Source organism: Parus major, chromosome 3, assembly GCF_001522545.3.
Source record: "Parus major isolate Abel chromosome 3, Parus_major1.1, whole genome shotgun sequence".
Lineage (NCBI taxonomy): Eukaryota > Metazoa > Chordata > Aves > Passeriformes > Paridae > Parus > Parus major.
Genome location: NC_031770.1, coordinates 67,114,683 through 67,136,686, shown reverse-complemented (window position 1 = coordinate 67,136,686; position 22,004 = coordinate 67,114,683). Strand labels below are relative to the sequence as shown.

Here is a 22,004-nt window from a genome sequence, read left to right as displayed (position 1 = left end):
GAGAGGAGAGGAGAGGAGAGGAGAGGAGAGGAGAGGAGAAAAGAAAAAAGCTTTAGAAAATTTACTTTACATCAAAGCTTTGATGAGATTTGGATGAATAACCTATGGGAAACAGAAACATACCTACAAAGATCAATGACCTTTTGAATAAATGTGTGGCTTTGCATGTGGTATATAATTTAGGAATTTTGATAACTTACCAAAACTTACCAAAATGAAAGAGAAATGATAAATATCTGGATCACCTTCTTTTGAATGATAATTAAATCAATAATATAAGGAATCAAAACCACAAGGGGAGAGTTCTTGTTGTGTTATGTATAAATTCTTGTTCCTCACTGAGGAACTTTTCCCTCATTATGCAAAGCTGGTGAGACACACACAGGCTGACCTCAGGAGCAACCTCTGTTAACTCAGGTATCTTGTATCACCCTGCTCACCCTGGCCAGTCTCCCTGAGTCACATTTATTATGCTAGATCCATGAATTTTTGGATCTTAAATATCTCATTCTTGTCTAAGTTTTGCAGAGCGGATATGAAGACACTGGCATGTCATTTAGCACTCCAAAAATTATTTTCCACACTAGTGATTTGCCAACAGTGGTGTTTCTACTGTCACATATCAACAGTATCCCTGAGATGGCTGTCAGAGCTTAAGGTATGCCAGATTTTCCTGGAATATTTCCTGTGGCTCTCTCTACAGAACTTTTTGTATACTGTGGCTCTTGAGGTCACCTACCCTTTAAAAAAGCAGGAAGTGTAAAGTAACTCAGAAAGGTGTGTGTCTTCTTGCATTTGTATAAGCTAACAGGCTTCTTATGGTATTGCACTGATCAAATTAGGATTAGCTCTCCTTTGTACCTTCATATTCCTTATTTTCCTGGGCTGCCCTGAAATCAAGGATGAGGTGTCTTTCCACACTGCTCAGAAAAACAGCTTAGCACCCATAGCTTCTCATGCCCAGTGTAAGTTATGGCAGAACAGCAGGTATGCAGCACCACATGCAGAGCCACCCTGGTGGCTGGGGCTAGCCAGCCCTGGCACTGTGCCATGGACAAGTCACTCCCAGGACCTGCACTCGCACATCTGCATCGGGCTGTAGTTACAGCTGTGGAGTGCTGGGTAGCGAGAGCCAGCGACCCCGAGCATCATCTGCGAGTTAACTTCCATTCCCAAGTGTGGGCAGGTCCTTCCATCCAGCCAGACGAGCTGCTCACTTAAAAACAATGTATCTTAGGAGATGGCTAACAACATGCTTTAAAAATGAGGTGTAGAAATGAATCATTACTCCAGTCTTATCCCAAACAGCTCTGAGAAGTTGAGATGAACATACATGGAAAGCTTAGCTTCCTTTACCATTCTTGCACACAGAATTTTATCTGTTTTTTTTTGGAAACGTTTTCTTTGATAATAGCTCTTTGGAGGCAAAGCCTTCAGACCACAGGCTCTTTGGGACAGCAGAAATACTGTCTATTTGTACTGCTTGTTTCTTTCAGTTGTTTAGTCTTTACACAGTGGTAGGACTGGCTCCCGCCAGACTAAGGATTGCAGCTGAATGATTACACCACACACTGTAGAAAGGAGACAGTTATTTTCTAAATTGAAAACAGGTTCTTGTCCCAATGTCTGCCTTTGCAATATTTATTTCCACCCATACAGATCTAAAGCTTGTTATATTCTCTGATGCCTCTGAGCTGGTGGGTGGTCCTAGCTGTGTTCCTCTAGTGTCTGACCAAAAGCTTTCTTGGTTTGCAGGTCTAAGCAGAGTAATTTTTTACTTATGATAGTGAATATGGACAATGGAAATGTAGGAATGCTTGTAGACATAAATGTCTACGAAAATCCTTTAGTCAGCCATGATAATAATCTCATTCATACTTCAACTGATGGTGTGTCTGCACTGCAGCCATGAGTGACCTTCCATCTAGTCCACACACCCAGAAGTAAAAAGTTAGTGCAGGTCAGTGCTATATCGTTGGTTTGAGTGTAAGGGCAAGGGCTGCACAGACTTTGCCAAGGTCCCCTGGGAACCAATTTACCTCCTATTATTAGCAGACACACTTCTCAGTTCCTCAAGACATCTGCCTCAAGTCTGGTCCCTCTATTTTCATTGTCAGAGCCCCTCCTCAAAATGAGATATGGGGAAGTCACATGGGTATTTTTTTCATAGCCTTTTCCCCCATGTTACTCAATTAATCACAAAAATCTTGGAAGGTGCTGATGCTCACTATTTTAAAACAGTACTGTAAACCATGGGTTGCATCAATGTAAACCAGAAATGAAGTATTGATAATCAATGTTATGAGGGACAAGGGAATGAAGGGAAAATGGGATCCAGATTGTTTCCTTTGGGCTCTGAAGTTTTCTCAGGCATTCTCAATTATTCTGATATATTTTTTGTCGCTCCTTGCCCTACTAGTGATAATGGAGTGATTGGTTGGTTGTTCCAGAGCTTGAGCCAACATAATATTTATAAAAAGAAGTGTCAGATTGTTGAGCTAATTGAGAGATTTAAATCGCTGAATGTTCTGGGAGCACAAAATTATTGCACACAAAGCAGAAACAGGACTGGAACAAAATGGAAATACCCTCCCTGCAAAATCGTTATGAAGGCAATTGAGTGAGGAACATTTCCATCCACTGTCTGTTTCTGAATGGTGAAGACAATTAGAAGGCCAAAATGTTAGGTCTGCATTAGCAATTACGTTTTCACAATTATTAGATGATGTTTTTTTTCCCTGAGGGACAAAGTTTGTTCCAGTTCAAGTTGAAAAGTCCAATCAAATGTTGGCCTTACTGATCTGAAAATCTCTGCACCCGTGGGGCATTTATTCCCCTCCTCCCACCCGGCATCTGGATTTAATGATTACATTACTTAAAAACAAGAACCAGCTGCATGCTGAAAGTGCTGGGAAGCCTGTAGTAATTTTCTGCTTCTGCAGACCTTTCTTCTGGTCTGGGTGCAAGATGAGACTGAAGATGGAAGACAATTCATATACACATTATGAATTTACTCCCATATTATAGTCAAGCAGTTCCACCAATTTCATTGTAGCTGCTCCTGCAAACTGAAGGCAGAGCCAGGTCCCCCATTCCTTCCCTGCTGCCAGCTGACAGGAGTGGTGCAGCTGTGCCAGGGGGAGTGTTTGCTGTCAACCTGCCTCTTCTGGTTTGCTTTCCCCAGAAGAAGAGCTCTGGTAGCACACAGAGCGCTCTCTGTGGTCACATCTATGTTGGCCAGCTGAAGAAAGGCAAGGTGTGGTTGCCTTGATCTTGCTCCTTGACAGAGTGTGATTTTCCTCCAAATGACCAGGCCCAGCTCAGGGCATGTCATCTGCTAGAATGTGCTCCCAAGAGGCAGTTTTTATAGGACTACCCTTCTCTGGGCAAACATGGGGGGTGTTTCAGCACATGCATACAGGCTGTATGCATGTGCTCCTGCCTGACTAGGAGGTCCCAACACTGCTTTATTCGGTACTTCAGATGTAGCCATTGACTCTCTCATCTAATGGTAAGAAAACATGGCATGTATCTTTAGTTAGTACTGGAACTTGTGAATATATAAACACACAAAAGCTCCTTTCCATGACAAAAGGCTCCCTTGGATCCACACCAGTGTTTGTTATTTCCAGTGTTTCCTCCCACGTGCTGAGGTACACAAAAACATGTGTATTCAGTGTCTGCTTTCCTTTGTTACATCCATTATACTATTTTCAGTCTTGGACCAGGAATCCCATCACATCTGGTCCAAAACAAACCCAGAAGAAAAAGATGGTGCTGTCCTCCAGGACCATTGTAAAAGAGGAAAGAGCTGGTGCACGTGGGGAACAGAATCTGAGGATCAGCACTCAAAGTAGTTGTCATGGCACATGGGCTGCCAAGTCACTGCTAAGTTTAGTGCCAATAGAGACTTGTTTGCAGCTCCCAGCAGTGTTAGTCTTTGCTGCTAGAGAGTCCAAAGGTGTGTTTCCCTCCAGGTCTGAGCAGGACCCTCAGGAATGAGATGTTCAGGCATGAGGGAAATGTCAAACTTTATGGTATTACTTAGTAGATTCTCACTACTAGAGAGAAAGGCCTGTTCAGGATAGTAAAAGTGAACACGACCAGGGCACAGCTGAGCCTGATGAACTCATGGGCTCGTGATGAAATTAGAATTAACTTAATTAACATAATAGCCCAGATCTATCTGCAAAAATACTAAGAAATTCTATCCTGTATTTCAAACACTGTATTTTGAGTAGAATGATTTTTGATGGCAAGAGGAAAAAATGCACATTTCCTTAGTATCTGGCAGCCTCCACGCATTATTTCTTATGACAGATAGGCCAAGTGGTTAGATAAATGACTCTAGCATCATTTATGATATGCTATTCAATTCTTATAAACTGTTCCTGATCATGTTCTTTTAGCCTTCAGTGGAAGAGAATATATTTAATTCTCATTACCCATCATCTGGTTTTGGCCAAGTATATACATAGCTATCTCTGGTTAAGCTGACAGTTTGTTCACCTGCTTTATCCTGATGCAATTTAATTTTCTGTACAGTTTAATTCTGAAAATATATTTTTGCATTACAGTTTTTATTTTTCTGCACTCTGATCTTTTCTGTAAAGGTGGTAAAAATATTGTCAAAATACATAAACCTAAGGAAGTAATAGTTTGAGGAGAGTAAAATCTGACCTAAGAGTCTATCTTTCAATCAAAACATTTATAGAGAGCTGTGACACATATTGTGAATTATTTGCATAATAATATTTATCACTTAACATAGATTGATTAACAATTTTGGAACAGTAGGACCCTAAGAAGTCTCCATTGTCTCTTATGGAAGGAAAGAAAGAGAAGAAGAAAAGAAAACAAACTCTACTTGAGTGTTATGAAGCTTTGCTGCAGAACACAGGGAAAAGAAAATAGAAAAATGTTGTTCCTCTGATATAACAGGCATCATATCAGCCACAGATAACTGTAAAAGTGGGACACATGAATAATTTAAGTCCACATTCAATACATTGATGAAAACAATCAGACAAATTGAGTGGAGCAATGTCCCTGCTTGACAGCTTCACATCAATGTGTAATGTTTATCCATCTGGAAGGAGCAGTTTAGACTAACAGGGACTCAAAGTTATATCAACTCTCTGAAGCTCTACATCTTTTACCATACAGAGATGAGTGAATACTCTAAACCACCTCCATCAATTTTAAAGTCTTTGTCTCTAAAGTAGAGACCAGTCTGCTGGAAGTGCATGGCATTACCATGGAAACATCAGCCTTCTGTTTCTTGAGGACATTTTCAAGTCCAAACCAAGTGTGCTTGCTTTTCAATATTTGTCTTTATAAACAGTATTTGAAATTGGCAGCTGCAGTTCTAAGGCCTTTTTGAAGATTATTTGCTTAGGCCGACTTGAGATAAATAGCCTATTGCCCTTCCTAAAAATAAAAATGTTTTCCTGCTTGAATATCTCCCAGTACTTTCATTTACGTAATTTTTTATTAGAAATAAGAACATTAGGGAAAAAAGCTTGAGAAAACAGTCCTCTCCTGTCCATTTGAAGTTATTTCAGTTTCTCTGGACTCTTTTCCAAAGAGATTGCTGGTTTTGATCACCTATAATAGGGACTTCACATTCAATCCCCAGCCAAGATCTCACTGAAATCTTGCCAAAGTTCAGCATTCAGCAGGTCTCACCCAGCAGGTCTGTGTGAGCCCTGAAGGCAGTCCCAGGCCGGAGCCCAGAGGAGCTCTGTGCCCCAGGTGCAGCTGTGAGTGAGCACAGCTGTGGCCACGCTGGTGTGAGGGCAAGCTGGCCTCGGCAGCCGCCTGCCTGTGTAGGAAAACCAAACCGCAGCAAGCTGGGACTCATCCGCATGGGGACTTCCACATGGGATGCCATGTGGCCAGGAGCCAGCTGGACACCCGCTGTATGGTTTGATTTCTTGCACACAGAAATGCATCTAAATTAGCTCAGCTGTGCCTGCTGCTCTCTCTGGACTGCGTAGAGGGGCGTGGAGGGGTAGCTCGTGTGTAGGTGCCAGCTCTGCACACAAAGTGCATGAGATGAGACCTTTTGCACACGACAGATGTGCTGTGCCTTGTAGAAGAGTCCAGGCTGCAACAGCAATACCCCAGATCTGGCCTAACTGCTGGGCCCTGTATTCTTGGAGAAGTGGAAAGTTTCCCTACAGTCTGTTCCACAAGTCCATATGTTCAGGTAGAGAAAGTGGATGGACATAAAGGAAATCTTGATGTCTGACTTGCCTAACCAATTCTCTCCCTATGTGCAGGAAAGATCTAGCCTAGAGAAGAATGACCCCATTATAAGGACGCCTTCTGGCTCCTTCCAAAAAGCACACTAAAAATACTGCTTCGCCAAATTGGGATGTAAATAAACAAAGTGTTTCAATCCATGGACATCCTGTCTTAAAACCACTCCAGGCAGACACAAAATCTGTGGCTTATCCTGCTTGGAAATCATTAACTACAAAACTGTCGTCTTTACCTTGGACAGATATACAAATATACTTCTGGTATTTCATTAATGAAAAGGTCCTGAAGACAGAAATGTGATTTTTACATCTGCTTTTTAGCTTGTGGCATCATTGACTTCCAGTGCATTTAAACATGGATTTTTAAAATCCAGTCTTCCAGTTGTAGACTGATGGCCATTTGACCAGTTCTTGCTCCCTGGGAGCAAACTAATAGATGTTTCAAATTTCTCAGGTCAAAGATGTGTTATTCATAAGCATAGACACAAAGACAGTTCTTCAGCCTGCTGGGAAACTTTTTGCAAACAAAAAGAGCTGTGATAAAGCTGCATCCCACTCTCCCAACCCTCCTGCCTTTGGTGACCTGCAGGAGAAACCTCTCTCCATTTGTTGCCAAAATACAAAATCCAGCAGATGGACAGAAAGCACTGTGTGCAACTCCAGCTCAATGCCAGCCCCTCTTCTGGTGTGCAGCACACTCAGGAGCCCTGGGGTCTTTGCCATCTTACACAGCCAACATGCATTTTATTGATCACAGGGAAGGTGCTTAACTCCTGGAGGTTAAATTTCAGGTTGAGAATTCAATATGTGTAGTTTTTAGGAGTATCTTTTCACTGCATGGAGTTTCAGAAGTGTATGGGTACAAGAGGATGGACAGTTAAGTGGGGGAAAAGGATGTATACCTATATTTGCTCTCCAGGGCCCAGCTGCTGACTGAGACATGCTGGTTTTTGCCCTGGTCCCAGAGGATTGGATAGACTTGCATGTTCACTAGAAAACAAATGAACTGCACTTGCTGCATAGGGTCAGCAGACAGGAAAACCTGCATGTATTTCTCCCATTTCTGAATGTGTAGACAGCTGCTCTGAGCCCATCAGGGATTGAGTTTACCAGACTGATAAGGTGTTTATTAATTAATGCATTCTGGTGCTCTTCATACCTAGACTTGTCCACATTTTTGGATGTGGGTCTCAGTGATGCCAACTCACCAGTTCTTGCTGAACATGCTCTGGGACAAAATATTCACTATAGCTGAGAAACACTGCTAAGAAAAAATTGAGATGCATTTAAAGTTAGAACTATGATGTTTATATGTGTGCCCAGGAGAAAAGTTCATATTTTACAGGTACATGTATGATATCAGTATGCATCAGCAGGTAATCCATCTTTCTAATTTGGCCTAGCTAACCATGAAAGACTGACTCACCACATTTCTTATCTAGGAGATATCAAATCACCCAGCACCAGATGCTTCCAGATACCTCTGCATGGTCCTTGATTCCTATTTTCCAAAAGAATAGGCCCACCAGAGATAATTGCATGAAAACACTACTCATAATATTATTTTCTATTTTGAATATTTTTTAGCATTGATACTCTTCTTCACTGTTTTTGTTCTCATCTGACACGTGAACACCAGACTATTCACAAGATCATTAGCAGAGCAAAATCAAAAAGGAAAAGCAAAGCTCTGCATTTTTTCACATAACACCTTGTAAGAAAGAAGCTTGAATTGGTGGTCTTTGCTTCTCAACAGCTGAAATGGTTGAGATAACAGATGGGTGTACTGAAACACTTGGATTTTTATTGCTTCTCCAACAATGCCAATCATGGCAGGGGGGATTGGAATTACATGGTCTTTAATGTCCCTTCTGATTCTTAACATGTCGTGAGTCTGTGATCTGTGATCTGATGGATCCTGACTTGGGATAGAAATTCTGCAATTAAATTTTCTTTGCTTTGTTTTCTCCTGTTTTTTTTGAGACACAAGGGAGAAAATATTTCTAGATTGTGTCCCTGGCCTCTTTATACACAAGTACTTGATGACAGCTCTGATATTCTGTCATACAAACTGCTGCCACATTTTTACAATAGTAACTATGTAGTTGAGAATAATTTATTTATTAACTTCTTCTAGACCTTGAGTTCCCAAAATTTGTATGGATTTGAGTTTGCTGAAGGAGAAAGAATACTCTAATGGATAGAGATTTGTGCAGTCACAATTTCTTCAAAAGCAGAGTGAGTACTTGTAGCATTGAGGGGTTTTCTGCAGAGAGGATGTTCCAATAAGTCTGTTTGTATGTCATGAGGCATTGATCAAATCCATGGCTTCTCAGTTTGTATTTATAGCCCACCCTAGCTCTTATTTATAGGTTACCTTTTAGTCTTGTCTATATTATGTGTCTCTCTAGTTGGCAACAAGGCTTGAATGCAATTTAAACAGTCTTACAGTGAATGCCAACTGGATTACATGATTGTTCATTGGCCCTTCGTGGGGGAGGCCTCATTGCTTCTCCTGAGCTGTATCTATTAATGGAGCAACTGAACACCACACTGAGGGGTTTGGATCTCCACCTGCCCCCACTGGCTCCCACAGACGTTCTGTTGTTGTCTTGTTCTCTACTCATGCTTCTGCTTTCCATTTGGCCTCCTACTCCTGTTCTCCTATCTTTGCTATCCCTGCCTGTCCCTGCACCTGGTCCCAGCCACTCACCCACTTTATTACATATGCTTCACCTCTAACCTACAAACACCTCCACAACTATAGTTTCATTATAATGTTTGAAATTAACATAACAAAAAATGCTCCTTCTTGTCAAACATCAGAGAAACTCATCACCTTGTCTCCGTGCACGAGCTGCTCTCTCTCTAATTATGTAAACAAGGATGAAAATACATTCTGCTCATGTCTTGTGTGGTGATGAACTTTACTCTTTCATTCAGTTCCTCAATCAGTAAAATGGAATAATGACCACAGCCATGCAGAATCACAGAGCAGCTGAGGCTGGAAGAGACCTCTGGAGGTGGACTGGTCCAAGCAGGGCTGCCCAGAGCCAATTATCTGTGTCTGTATCCAGATGTAACCAATATAATCCATGGCAGAGTGCACAATGTAATCCCAGTTTATCGAATGTACCCAGCAGAGACATTCCTCAACAACTTCATGTCATTTAAGAGACTAGTCAGTACCACCAGGAACCCTGAACATCTCCACATGGGCAGGCATTTCTGGTAGTTGTGTTTTGCTTGTTCCTGATGCCTGCAGTGAATATGAAGCTGTTTCTGGACTTTTCTTAATGCACTGCTGAAAAAATGTTCTTGGTTTTCAGCTAAACAGCCATACTTTGAAGACATTTTGGTATGTTCACAGCACTGCTTGGCATTGTGCTGCCTTCTCCATTTTTCCCACCATTTTTTTAGGCTTAGACCTCACTCTTGTATTTGAGGGTGACTTTTATGAATGACCTACAATGATTTACTGCCAAAGCATACCAGATACATGAAAAGGATTAGTCAAAGAGTATAGAGTGAAAGAATTACAGTTCAGTGATAAAATTTCCCATGAAAGCTTCAAAGTAACTTTGTAAAGGAACTTTGAAGATACTTAAGGAAAATCTGTCTTCTTCATACAAGGAAGGAAATATGAATGTGGAAAAATCAATTTGATATAGAAGTTGGTTTTTTAAACTATCATCTGTGGCATTTGTTTTTGTTAGATACAATGATGAAAGCATTTTTCTCTTCCTGAAAAAAACAAATTAAGAGCAGGAGCTCTTACTCAAGTTACAAAGAACTTTAATTCTGCTGGTAACTTCCCCTTTATCTGTCCTGTTATTTTCTATTAATTTACTACATGCATCTTCCTACACCAAGTCTTGGCTAAGGAGGAGATTTCTGTGAATTCTTCAAACCACTGAGGTAAACTAACTAATTTTAAAAATGAAATGCCTTGGTGGTGGCCTTTCACAGAGCTGTCATACTTCACTCTAAGATACCATTTGAAGAAACAAATGGATTTTAAATTCCTAGACCGTGAGTAATAAATTCAAAATTGTCTTTGTACTTGAACATATAAATCCCTATGGAGTGACATTTCAGAAGGATCTTTGTCTTCCTCTGGAGAATGAGGCCCTCAGAAGTTAATAACTGACCTGTTGGCCAGACATGCTCTACCATCAAAGTAATCGTAGAGAGAGACTGACAGAAGTTCTGCTCTCCACCACGAGGTACTCCAAAACGTGCAGGCAAAAGTGGACATCTGCTCTGCAATTTTATTTATACTCCATTGATTTTTGCTAAATTTATCTGGGCTTTGAAGCCTTACAAACTAGAGAATTAAAAACAAACAAGCTTGTTCAGCAGCTTCCCCTAGGCCTCCAAGCCCTATTTATAATTTCTATAAGCCTTCATTACCTTTGGTCTACAGTATCAAATTCTTCTGAGCAAGAAAGGTCACATTCTGACTATTATTACTGAAGAAATGAATTCAGTGTGTGACATCATAGCTAGAGTTAATTATCCCATTTAATAGGACACTACAGCTGTTAGGGAACTGTCTGCATGCAAAAAGCCACTCTATAGTGTTTACCATTTCAAAGGCAGAAACCTCATGCAAATTAGACATTTGCAATTTCAAATTTATTTTTAAAACTGTAAACATTCCTGAGAGGAACATGATATTTAGCTTTGTCTCCAAATCAGTGTTCATGATAGTTCTATAATAAGCACCCTGGTGTGATACGTTAAATCCTTACATTGTTCTTTTAAATTTCTGACATTGTTAACTGTGAAATATTTATTATTTCCAGTGTTCCAACTGATGTTGTAAATTAGAAATTAAGCATAAATTGGTGAAGCGATTTGGGCACAATTCTGGTAATTTTTTATCCACTTATCTTGACAGGTATCTCAGTTCTAATTGCATTTAATGAGACTGCAAACTAAAGTAATTATTGAACACTAATAAGGTTCCTATTTTGTTAATTAAATTGAAAAAGTAAAACCAAATTCTTTCCTGCTTAAAATGTCATTCAGTAGAGCCCTCCAATATTTTTGCATATTCTATTTTTTAAATGAAATTCTAACATGAGATAGGTTTGTCTAAAAAACCTCAGTGAGTGCATTTGCCATAGATCTGGGCAAATTAATGTAATAATGGAGTCCTCTGGATAAGTGATATGAAATGCTCATTAAATATGTAGCAGTGTTTTTTTGTGAATCTGAGTAATTCGAAGCTTCCAACACCAAGACAACGATAAAAAAAGCAGTGACACTTTTTGTGACCCTACAATCTTTTCCAGTAAATTAACTGCTTAATAAGAGACAAAACAATTGAAGCGTTATTTTCTGTTACCAGTGTCCTTTCTGTCATCTCATGTGCATGGATCTCAATATTGTTCCTTTTTGTCTGCATCCCCAGTGAGAGTCCCACCTGAGAACACAGGGCTGATCTGGAGCCAGGCACACCATGTCTGGCCAGTCTGCAGCTGCTAAATCTGATGATTGAATTTAGTCTGGTTTTCCAACTGTTGTTGTGTTAAGCAGCAGCTGAACACTAGAAGTTCTCCATCGTTTATGTATACAGAGGGGTTGAGGTCTCCTCAGAATTTACGGGAAAAATTGTGATTGCCTTGAGAGACACAGGACACTAACTTCATAACTTTTTAACTTGAAAACTTCACTTTCTGACTTATCCATGACAATTTGGATTATTTATGTATTACCTGATGAGTTATCAACTCATCAGCCTCCAAAAGAGAAGTTTATTTTTGGTGATAATAAAGACAGGTTACGAAGCTGGTGGAAACCTTCTTCTTAAAGTTTCAGAAGCCAAGATCAGAGATCGCTAAAACTAAAACTACCAAGACTGAAACTAGTTGCTACAACTCTAGAAAAAATCCAGCTGGCAGGAAGACAGAAAAAAATGTTACTTGTATTTCTCCCTATGGCATGGTAGAGCTAGCAGTTGGAGAGGCAGTGAATATGGCTAGTTGCACATGGGTAACCTCCAAACCAATTTTCTCATCCTCCACAGAATTCCATCAGCAAGCAGAGCATGGCATGCAGGAAAGAGGCAAGGAACCCTCTCCCCAGCCCAGTGCCACTCTGTGTCCTGATTCCTTGGGTCGGCTTGTGCGTGCCTCCACTGCAGCAATGACAGACACACACAAAAATGAGAAATAGCTGCAAGCCAGATGGCTTTATGCAGAACAACAACATTATCTTTTACCTTGACTAAGTAATTGTATCAATTTTTTAAAAAATTTCCTGTGTTGAAAAAAGTTTCCAGACTGTTATCCCTTCCCCAGTTCAAGTGGAAAACAAACTGCCATTCAGCGACAGAGATGGGGCTGGATCCAACATAAACATATCTCAGCTAGGCATTCTCCATAGGACTGCACAGTCATTTTTTCCATATACAGTGGGAAAGACAAAGCCTCTGCTTAAAAGGCATTCTTCTCTGAAAAGGGGGAGGGCTAAAGTGTTTTAGCTGTCTGGAAGCTGGCTAAGAATCAGAGATTAATGCCAGTCTCTAATTTACTTATTAGTGCTGCCACTGAGTGAAAAACTTACTTTTACAGATGCTCACTGCTGGAAATAGAAAATCTGCAGCTGAAAGGGTAGCTGGTTGATTTTCCTCTTCAAAAAATGCCAAGTTATTCAATTTACAGGAAAAGGGATACATTGTTTCCTCCTTAACCAGCCTCCACCCAGTCTCCACTTACATGAAATGTACATTCTGAGTCACTGAGGTGCTCAGATAAGTGGGGCATAATCAGTTGATAAACCACAGTATTCCCTGAAAGATTTATAGATAGAGACAAAAATTTTCAAGGGATGAAAAAGAAAAGTGGGCTTGAAAGCAAGTACTAAAGTGCTTGTGGTACACTGTTAATACTGAGAGGGTAAATATCAAGCTTCAATTTTAATCTTCAATTTCCCCCCATTTCAGATTTCCAGTATTTCCTGATACTGATTTTGCAGCTCTTTGAACTGTTGGAATCACAGCAGAGTAAAACAGTGATCTGCTTGACCAATAGCCATAACATCAATTAAAAGCCTCTTAGAAAGAAACCAATATGAAAACCTTGAAAGATGAAGAGGAGCTTTCATTCATCTCTGCCTGCCAAGGGCAGCCCAGTTATGGACAAGACAGACAGCTGCTGGGATGGCTGATGGGAAGATCCCGTGTTTCTGGGCAGTTCTCAGAAACAGGGCTTTCCCCTGGGATCTTCCTAGCACTTTACAAACATGCAGGAAGGGAGCAAGACAGCACAGCATGGTTAACTTTGTACTGCATGCCTTTCACTCAGGATGAAGCTGGGCAGAGGCTGTGCTCTGAAAGGAGAGAGGAAAAGCCAGAGCTGGGGAGAAGGGGTAACCTGCCTTCATCTCTCAGTGGCTCTGGGCTTGTTTCATCATAGGCATAGTCTGATCATGAAGAAATAAATCTTCTGTTGGATCAAGGAGAGGGAAGAATTGATGTATCAAGAGAAAAATAATTTATTTTCTCATCCTCCACAGAATTCCATCAGCAAACACCCTGATTTAGCTGGTGCCTTAGAGACCTCTGCAGACTATCCCTGCCATTGACTGGAAGTAAAGAGCCACAGAAAACCACAAACTTGCAAAGGCTGAGCAGGATATGCAAATTCCCCCTGACTTTACACCCTGTCTAGATCTCCAAAACCTGTCCACCTCCCCCTGAATGGATCTGCACCAGGTACTGGTGCTCTGGAGACCTTGCCTGCCCTCAGTGGGCCTGTTAACCCTGTGTTAGCCTTTCTGGAGCATGAAGGACTCTAATAGCCAGGGTAGGGAGGGTTATGTTATATTTTGTCCTGCCAGCTTTTTATTCTTTATTTTCCTTTTTTGGATACTGGATCTGGACAAATGTTTGCTTCCACAAAATGCTTTTGAGGAAGGGTTCCTGGAGCCAGGAGTGGGGAGCACAGTGTAAGGGAGTCATTAATGGTAGTCTCTGTGGCTCTCCATGGGCTCCCATCCAGGCTCAGCGGTGGAAAAACACAGTAGGAAACCCTAGGCCACATTGGTCTTGCCTTATCCTTGGCAGAAAATCTGCTAACCTCTTGCCACTTAGAAGATCTTTCATAAAAGAGTAAAAAGATGCATTGTAGGGTGGTAACAGGGCACTACACAGCTCAGAAAGTATCTGGCTTAGGTGCTGGTTCTATATAGCTACTTTTCTACTGGCAAAAATAGTCAAAGACTGAATGAGCTAATTTTTATTAATTTTGTTGGGTAGGCAGAGTCAAGCAATTGTTCTGAGTCTTACAGTTATAGTTAAAAAGTCTATTTTTACAGAACAAATTAAAAGTTGTTCATCCAGGTAGAGTATTTTTTGGTAATTATTAAATTATGTTTCAAATTAATGATGTGTGCCAAAAATTAACTAATTTCAAATGAATTAAAGTGTGACAGTTCCTCTCATACTCTCTGGCTTCCATATGTCATGACCCAAACCATAACATTTTAGTTGTTCTTACAGTCTTGTAAAGTCAGAATAGTAATTTCTAAAATATTTTTCACAGCCCTCTCTCATTCTTTGACTTTTGAATGCTGTGAGTTTAGTACTGTTTCTTGCTGGTTTGTCACAAGAGCAAAAAAAAAAAGGAGTTCTAGTATTTATGAAGTATTTATTTCAAGAGAATAACTATATAAAGAATTGTAAAATACAGCTAAACAGGAACAACAAAACCAGATCATATTTGCTGTATTTCAGTTAGTCTGTTTTCATTATCAAATACACACTTTTTGTATCCTGACTGACAGTTAGGAAAATGTTTTTGAGTTTTTAATGGCAAAGAATTAGATTTCAAAAACTTTGGAGCTCTTACAGCTTTGTGTATAATGCTATTCAGCAATTGTTGAATCTTACATTAGGATGCATAACCCAAACATCCCCAGCTCATGGTGGTGTGTGAAAATGGACTGGGATCAGATCCAAACATTCAAGAGGACCAATTAAAATATAAGACCCGAAGGGTCTATATTTTGGTGTTTGAAATCTAGGTCCAGAAGAAAGTTGTAAATTATCAGAGGCTGCTTATATGTTACTCAGAAACTAGACCTCTTTTACACAGCTTTTGAACACTAGAAGCTCCAATTTTTATCAGTTTAAATCAAGCCAAGTTTTCCTTCAGAAAGCAATTCTTTTATTTCTTCTCATGCCCTCTGGAAAAACTGGACTTTTAATTCCTTCCTTGCTTCCCATGTTGTGAATAAGAGTGGGCATAAAATGCTTTTTATTGGTTTTCACAACCCAGAATAAGTTTTGGTGCACTTTTCTGGTACTTGCCCAAAACTTTGTGGGAATATACTGCAGTGGAGTTTAAATTTTGTTTTCTACTGGGTGTTTTATACACCTTTTTGAAATAGAGAAAATTTCCAACTATGCATCTGCTCTGTTCCGTGCTTCCATTTGCTTCAGCTTCCTATGATTCAAAAGGTTTGGGGACTGGTGGCGCTACTCCAAGCAGCTGATTTTCATTAAAGTTTAGATGAGAAACTTAAGTTGGAATCACAAACATCTGCAATAAAACTTCCTCCCCACTAATAGATGTTTCTCAGAACATAACCTTGTTGTATCAGGAAAAAACAGCAGCTAGAAATCCAAATTGCCCATTATAGGAGTTAACCTAACATAACCTCAAGGGTCTGAAATGAATTAATTTAAAGATCTGCTTTTTAAAAGTAGATACAGTTCACATTAGCTTAAAAGAATATAAAGGTTCCTGTCAAGCTAAAACCCTTTTTGGCTCACACCTCAGGATTAGGTCTTCTGCTGCTTCTTGTAGCGCTAGCTTGTTTAGAACAGATTAATGCTGCAAGTAAGGATCAAATTGTGGTTTCTCTCAACATTGCAAAATTTTCTGTTCCAGCCTTTTTGGAGAAAAGAACTAAAGATGATTTGGTGATAGTCTGAGTCTTTGTTAACAAGTGGCTGGCTCTTATGATTGCTGTCATTATATATATATTTAATGTGAGACATTTTAGAGAGATTTGTCACAAGTCCCATGCTAAACATTGCTTATCACTCTAGAGAACCAGAAAGCAAGCATCTCAAATACTGCTTCTTGCATTTTATCAGCAGCTGCTGGTAAAAATCAGGTGGGAAAAACTGATCATCAAACATGTCACTTTAACACACAAGCCCCATCTGATAAGTTCTACCTCTAACTTTCTCTTACAATAAATGGCTAATGTTGACTTGTCTATGACAATTGCTTCCTTTAAAGGACTTTTGCCTCTCTGCCTTTCTCCTGAGCCAAAACCACTGATGCTGGAAGCAGTTTTCCTCTTCCATCTGTCCAACAATATCATGCCTTCCTTCACTCTGGGAATTGGCTTCCTGCCCTGTCCCAACTCCGTATTTTTCCTTTACTCTTAAGACTCTTGATTATCTCATTCTTGCTCAATTTTTTCCTCTCCTTTGTCTTCCTGTTTCAGTTTACTTCCTTTCCCACTACTTCACTTCTTTCCATGGAGGACATTTGAGATTATCTTTTTTTTTGCTTGGCTGATGTCTCCACAGAATGTCTGTCTTCCCTTTCTCCCCCTAATCCTTCCCACACTCATCTCCTCTACTGGTCTCTGGCCTCTTGTAGTCATTTATGTTAGAAATTAATATTTTACTGGGTGTCACCTTACATTCATTTTACATTAAGAAGAGTGACAACAAAGTGTGGATCAGAGAGAATCATTTGTGATACTCTCTAGTATTTGAAGTCATGTACCATTTTTTATTCTCACCTTAGACTCTGTAAGGAACTTCCTTGGGGAAGAAATGGGGAACAAAATCCACACCTATATGATTAAAACCATTGTATCAGTGGAATTTACAAATACAAATGTTGACAGTCGCAGGCCTTCAGACCTAAATGATAATGTATGATCTGCCTCTTAGTTTAGAGCCATGTGTTTGACAGTGGGCTATAACTGTTCTCAGAACTTACTTCTGGTTTCAACAGAGTTTCAACTCTTTGCCTCACCAAACCTGGAAGTGTCTTGCCATTCCCTTTCTTTCTGCTGTGTCCAAGCTTGTGAGTGGAACACTAAAACAAAAATTTCTGATGTTTGCCACTTACTTGTCTGTTTTCATTTGATATCTGCCTGTTTTAAGTCCTTTGCTTCCATCTATTATAAATCTTCCTTTGTTTGGAAAAAGCAATCTCTGACTTCATGCCACCAGCTGCTGTTGGGTTGCACTGATGAGCTGGATCCAATGCTCTGCACTCACTCTTTTTCACTCTGTCTCCCCATAGACATCAGGGTTCATCACTGTAAAATCTCCACACCTCCCCTTATTATCTTTGTGAGCCAAGAAACTTACTTTTCCTAAATAGCACACAAGTACTCTGAGTATTTAAGAATGCTTTTCATATTGATCTGCCTCTTCATGGACAAACCAACACAATCAAATAAAATCTCCAGTGCTTAATCACTTTTGAAAATAAATTTTTTTACTAACTTGTTGTTTCAACATAGTCACCTTCAGTTTTCAATTGTTGCATATGCCAAGACCTTATTTTATTAGCCTAACAAGACTATTGTTAATTTTTTTTTGCCTGTGTATGTACTTACACAGTAAGTTCAAATTTTTTCTTAACCTCCCTCTGAGTTGGCAAATTGTATTGCAGACTCTCTCAGCTATCTTCAAATTCCTAACACTGTAATCCTTCTCATGATACTTTTCTGAATAATTTTAATAAATTTATAAGCAATTTTTTTTTGAAACAAGAGGCAGATATCTTATTCCATGGTGATCACTAACAATGCTCCTTATATAGGAAACACAATATTTCATTGTGTGGAATCTTGTCCAGTTAATTTAAACATCTACTTTGGCTGATTTATAAAGCTGTCCTGAAGCAGGCATCCAACAAGGTCTTTATGAGGAAGAGACTCTTTTGAGTGTTTCCAGGGAACACCACTAGGAATCAGAGGCTTAAAAAATCTACTCTTTTCACTACTGAATGGGGAATTTGTACCTGAAGACAGTCCATGATTCTGATTGAAACATCTAGGAAAAATTTGTGTGCCTAATTTAGGTGCTCTGGATCACATAATGATTAAGAATGAGGGGACCAGGGTAGTTGAATTGCCTGAATTCCTAATCAGACCCATGGTACTCTCTGTGCATGGATGCAGCATATCAGCACAGCATTAACAGTGTAGTTCTCTTAAGAGGTTTTTATCCAAATCCCCCCACAAAAAAACCCACAACAAAAACTAAAACCAAAAAAACTAAAAAGAAAAGAAGGCAAAGCTCCACAGCTCCACATTAACTTTAATTCTGATTTTTTAAACCACTTCTCCCCATTTTTCCCAGTTACTATAGGGTTGCCTCACATGGTAAAGGAAGAGGATTGGAAAGCTGTGAAATATTCGCTAATATGTATTTACCTTAATTGAGATCTCCTGTTCTATTCTGTTATATCAAACCCTTACTGGGATTTAAGAGCATCCCACTAGTTACATCTCAGAAACTCCCACCGGCATGGGCATTCCACTTCATCCTGCAGCTGACTCACCACAGACCACAATGAAGGCCCATCTGTGGCTTTGTAACTCTGCCATATGAAACTGCCCCCTTTGTATAATTTGGCACTATTTGACATGACTAACAGCCTCTGTCTGCTTGGGAGAGCTGTAGGCCTGAGTCAATATTTAGACGAAGGAGCGGAATCAAACCGCGCTGTGTAAGGGAGTTTACTCTGCGGTTCACTGGGAGCTGTGGGTTAAGCACTCGTGCTTCAAAAGAGGCTAATTCAAACCTGCTTGGACAGCCCTGTTCTTGAGGCTGAGGAAGGGGAGGTGAGCTGTGGGAGGGAGAAGTTCTCTGGGGACCAAAAGTAATGCTCCTTCCTTGGATGAGAGACTACCAAATCGTCAGTCTCCGGCCCCTACATCAACCTCCAGGCTTAAAGCCTGTTCCTCCACTCCTATTACCAACCACACACATGGATCAATGAGTAAGCAGGTTCTCACTTTTACAGAGCCACGTGTCCTATCCCAAAAAAAGCATCCTATTGGGCCTCCTTGAAAATTGCCATGAAGGTGAGGCCTGAAATATGCAGCTAGCAAGAGGTCCTGAAGCCCCTGCTTCTTCCTCATGCAGCCATAGCATTCTGAAGCCAAGGGCCTTGGCATGAGGATACCAGACACTGTCATCCAGCTGTAACACGGGATCCAGTGTCCAAGTGCTGCCACTGCATGGGCTGAAGTAAACTACCAGAGGAAACACCAGTTATTGAGTCTATTATGTTGGCAAACATTTAGGAAGGATTTAAATGGTTGAAGAAACATAAAATGTTATTCCCCTGCAGTGTCCAGTGTATCTCACAGCACTTTCCCAAAGTAAAATCTAATATATTTATGTCAAGAAATGTGAACTGTGTCTTTGTGAAAACAATACATTATATCAAGAAAGACTAATAATCACTTCTGCTCATTATGCCTGTTACAAAACCCATCCAGCTCTTAAGTAAGGCATTTCATTCAGGGGCTTTCCGTGTTGTAAGCAACAGGTGGCAATGCAGCTTCCCAGGGCTGATCCAAGGCCAGAGGAGAAAATCTGTACATCCCACATCATGAAGCCTGTCCAAAAACTGGGATGGCTCTTGAGAGTCCTTATGCTGAGCAAAGCGGGGTTTAATCTTCAGTTTTCTCACACAGGTCATGTTTCATGTGGACTCTCTGGCAGGGTGGGCAGGCGTTTCCTGAGGCTGTCCAGCTGCTTGGAGCAGGGGAGTGAGCTCTGCCTAGCCCTGCAGCAACCCTGGCTGTCTGCAGGCTTTATGCACTTATTTCCATGGCTGTTAATTCTGGCAAGTGGAGTAAACGTGGAAAATCAGCGATGTGATATTGGAGATTGCGATCTTGATACTGTCACAGTGACACAGCTGTGCTAATCTCACCTCATTTTTGAATGTTATGCTAGAAGAACTACTCTTTCCCTTCCCATGACCTTATGGAACTCAATTAGCCTCCTACTTTGCATCTACCATGCGTGAGATATTACTGTGCTGTGTCCACCGTTCCACTTCCAACCTTACCCCACCCCCTGTGTATGCAGGGGTAATTTATTATTTCCTCAAGCTATATTTTTGAGTAGCCCATTCCCAATGCAGTGTCGCTAAAATGAAGAGTAGTAAATCAATCCCAAAATGACAGGGGTTGCAGAAAAACTTTTCATTTTCAAATTGCTTCTCAGATCTCTCTAATTTCATTTGTCACTAATCCCAAGCACAAAATTTTTGGAACTTAAAATCTCTGCAGGTGTGTTCTCTGCAGGCGGTTTCCTAGATGCATTTGATTTGTCATCCCTGGCTTTCACTGTGAAAACAAACTTCAGATTTTGGAGGCAGATGGCATTCAGAGGCAAAAGCACAAACTTCTACAGGACAGAATTTGCCATCAAAAGACAGACTCTTTCGGGAAATTTCAGTAAATTACAATTGCAGGAATTACAAGGCAAGCAGAAAAGTGTTGTGACAATTAACTCTTGTAAAATAGCTCTGTTTGGACAGGCCTGTTTAGTTATGTTGGCAGGAAAGTCAGAGACATGCTAAGCCAGCTTCACTGCAAAGTACAGCAGCTGTCTGCTCACAGCAGGCAGGGCATGTGTACATTTTGAAGTCTGTGCTGTACCTCTCCAGTCCCAAAATGCAACGTCTCAGACCACCTCCCCCCACCCCCAAATCCTCCTGTATCACTTTAAGGCTCGAATGAGTAAGCTAACATTAACCAGATGGGAGCTTTGACACAGACAGGTGAAAAGAGAAAATTGCAGACACCGGAGAGAGAAGGGAATTACTGTACCTCAGCAAAAGGCACCCAACTTCCAGGAGCTACTGCCTGCTGCTGCCCTCTGATAACAGTGGCTTCTTGCGTGCTGACCGCTGAGCTACCTTCAATGTCAAACTGAAAAACGCTTCCCTCACTCGAGGCTGTGCTGGAGGAGAAGCATCTCAAAAAGAATAATACAGGAGAAACGAGGGGCCAGGCGGAGATCAAAGCCATTTCCTCCCCTTACATCCAGCAGTGGTCTTCTAGCGTCTCAGTAATTGTTTACCCTCTTCTGCAATCAGCCCCCCTTGGCTTAGTGGTGCCTCAGTTATTTTAACTTTCCTTCAGCATTCAGTTTCCAGATGTGGCACTTCAAGACAGTCTAACCGGATCCCGACTTAAAAGAGGGAAAAAAAAAAAAAAAAAAAAAGGAAAAGAAGGGAAGAAAAACGCTTTTGCTGCCTCCCTCGTTCTCTCTCCGTGCCTGTGGCTCCTCTTTTTCCCCAGAGGCTCCAGCACAATAACATACAGATGGGCAGTGCTTAGGCAGAGAGTGTCAAACAGAGATTGTATTCCAGGAAAGCACCGCTAGCTCTCCAGCCACCTTATCTCCCCCTGTCAGGATACAGACTGACGCTCCGTTCAGTGCTCTGGCTTCCTTCACATGTTCACATCATTCCCTTTTCTACCTTTCGTGTGGAGACCCTCCCACTCAAACTTTACTGTTCAGAAAGTGAGGTCACCCTTTCCTCCCTCTCCATGCCAACCCCCCACAACTCCATCCGACTGCTCCGAGCAAATCATTGACTCTCCTGATTGTTTATTTTTTAACATCTCCAGTTTATTCAGGGGAAGGCAGAAAGGTGCCAAATTTATTAAAGCCCCCCCCCTCGCTAGAGTAGCCATTCCTTATGTCATGGGGGAGGG

At 40.8% G+C, this 22,004-nt stretch overlaps 1 protein-coding gene across 2 annotated transcripts in view; it reads right to left on the bottom strand.

Moving 5' to 3' along the window:
- LAMA4 (laminin subunit alpha 4) overlaps window positions 1-21,734 on the bottom strand; it is a 99,189-nt gene extending 77,455 nt beyond the window's left edge. For both annotated transcript variants that reach the window (XM_015621773.3, XM_015621774.3), the window contains exon 1: window positions 21,111-21,734. In XM_015621773.3, coding sequence (XP_015477259.1) covers window positions 21,111-21,311 — 201 coding nt within the window. In that variant the 5' untranslated portion in view covers window positions 21,312-21,734. The remainder of the gene's footprint in view (window positions 1-21,110) is intronic.
- Between the last annotated feature and the right edge of the window lie 270 nt (window positions 21,735-22,004).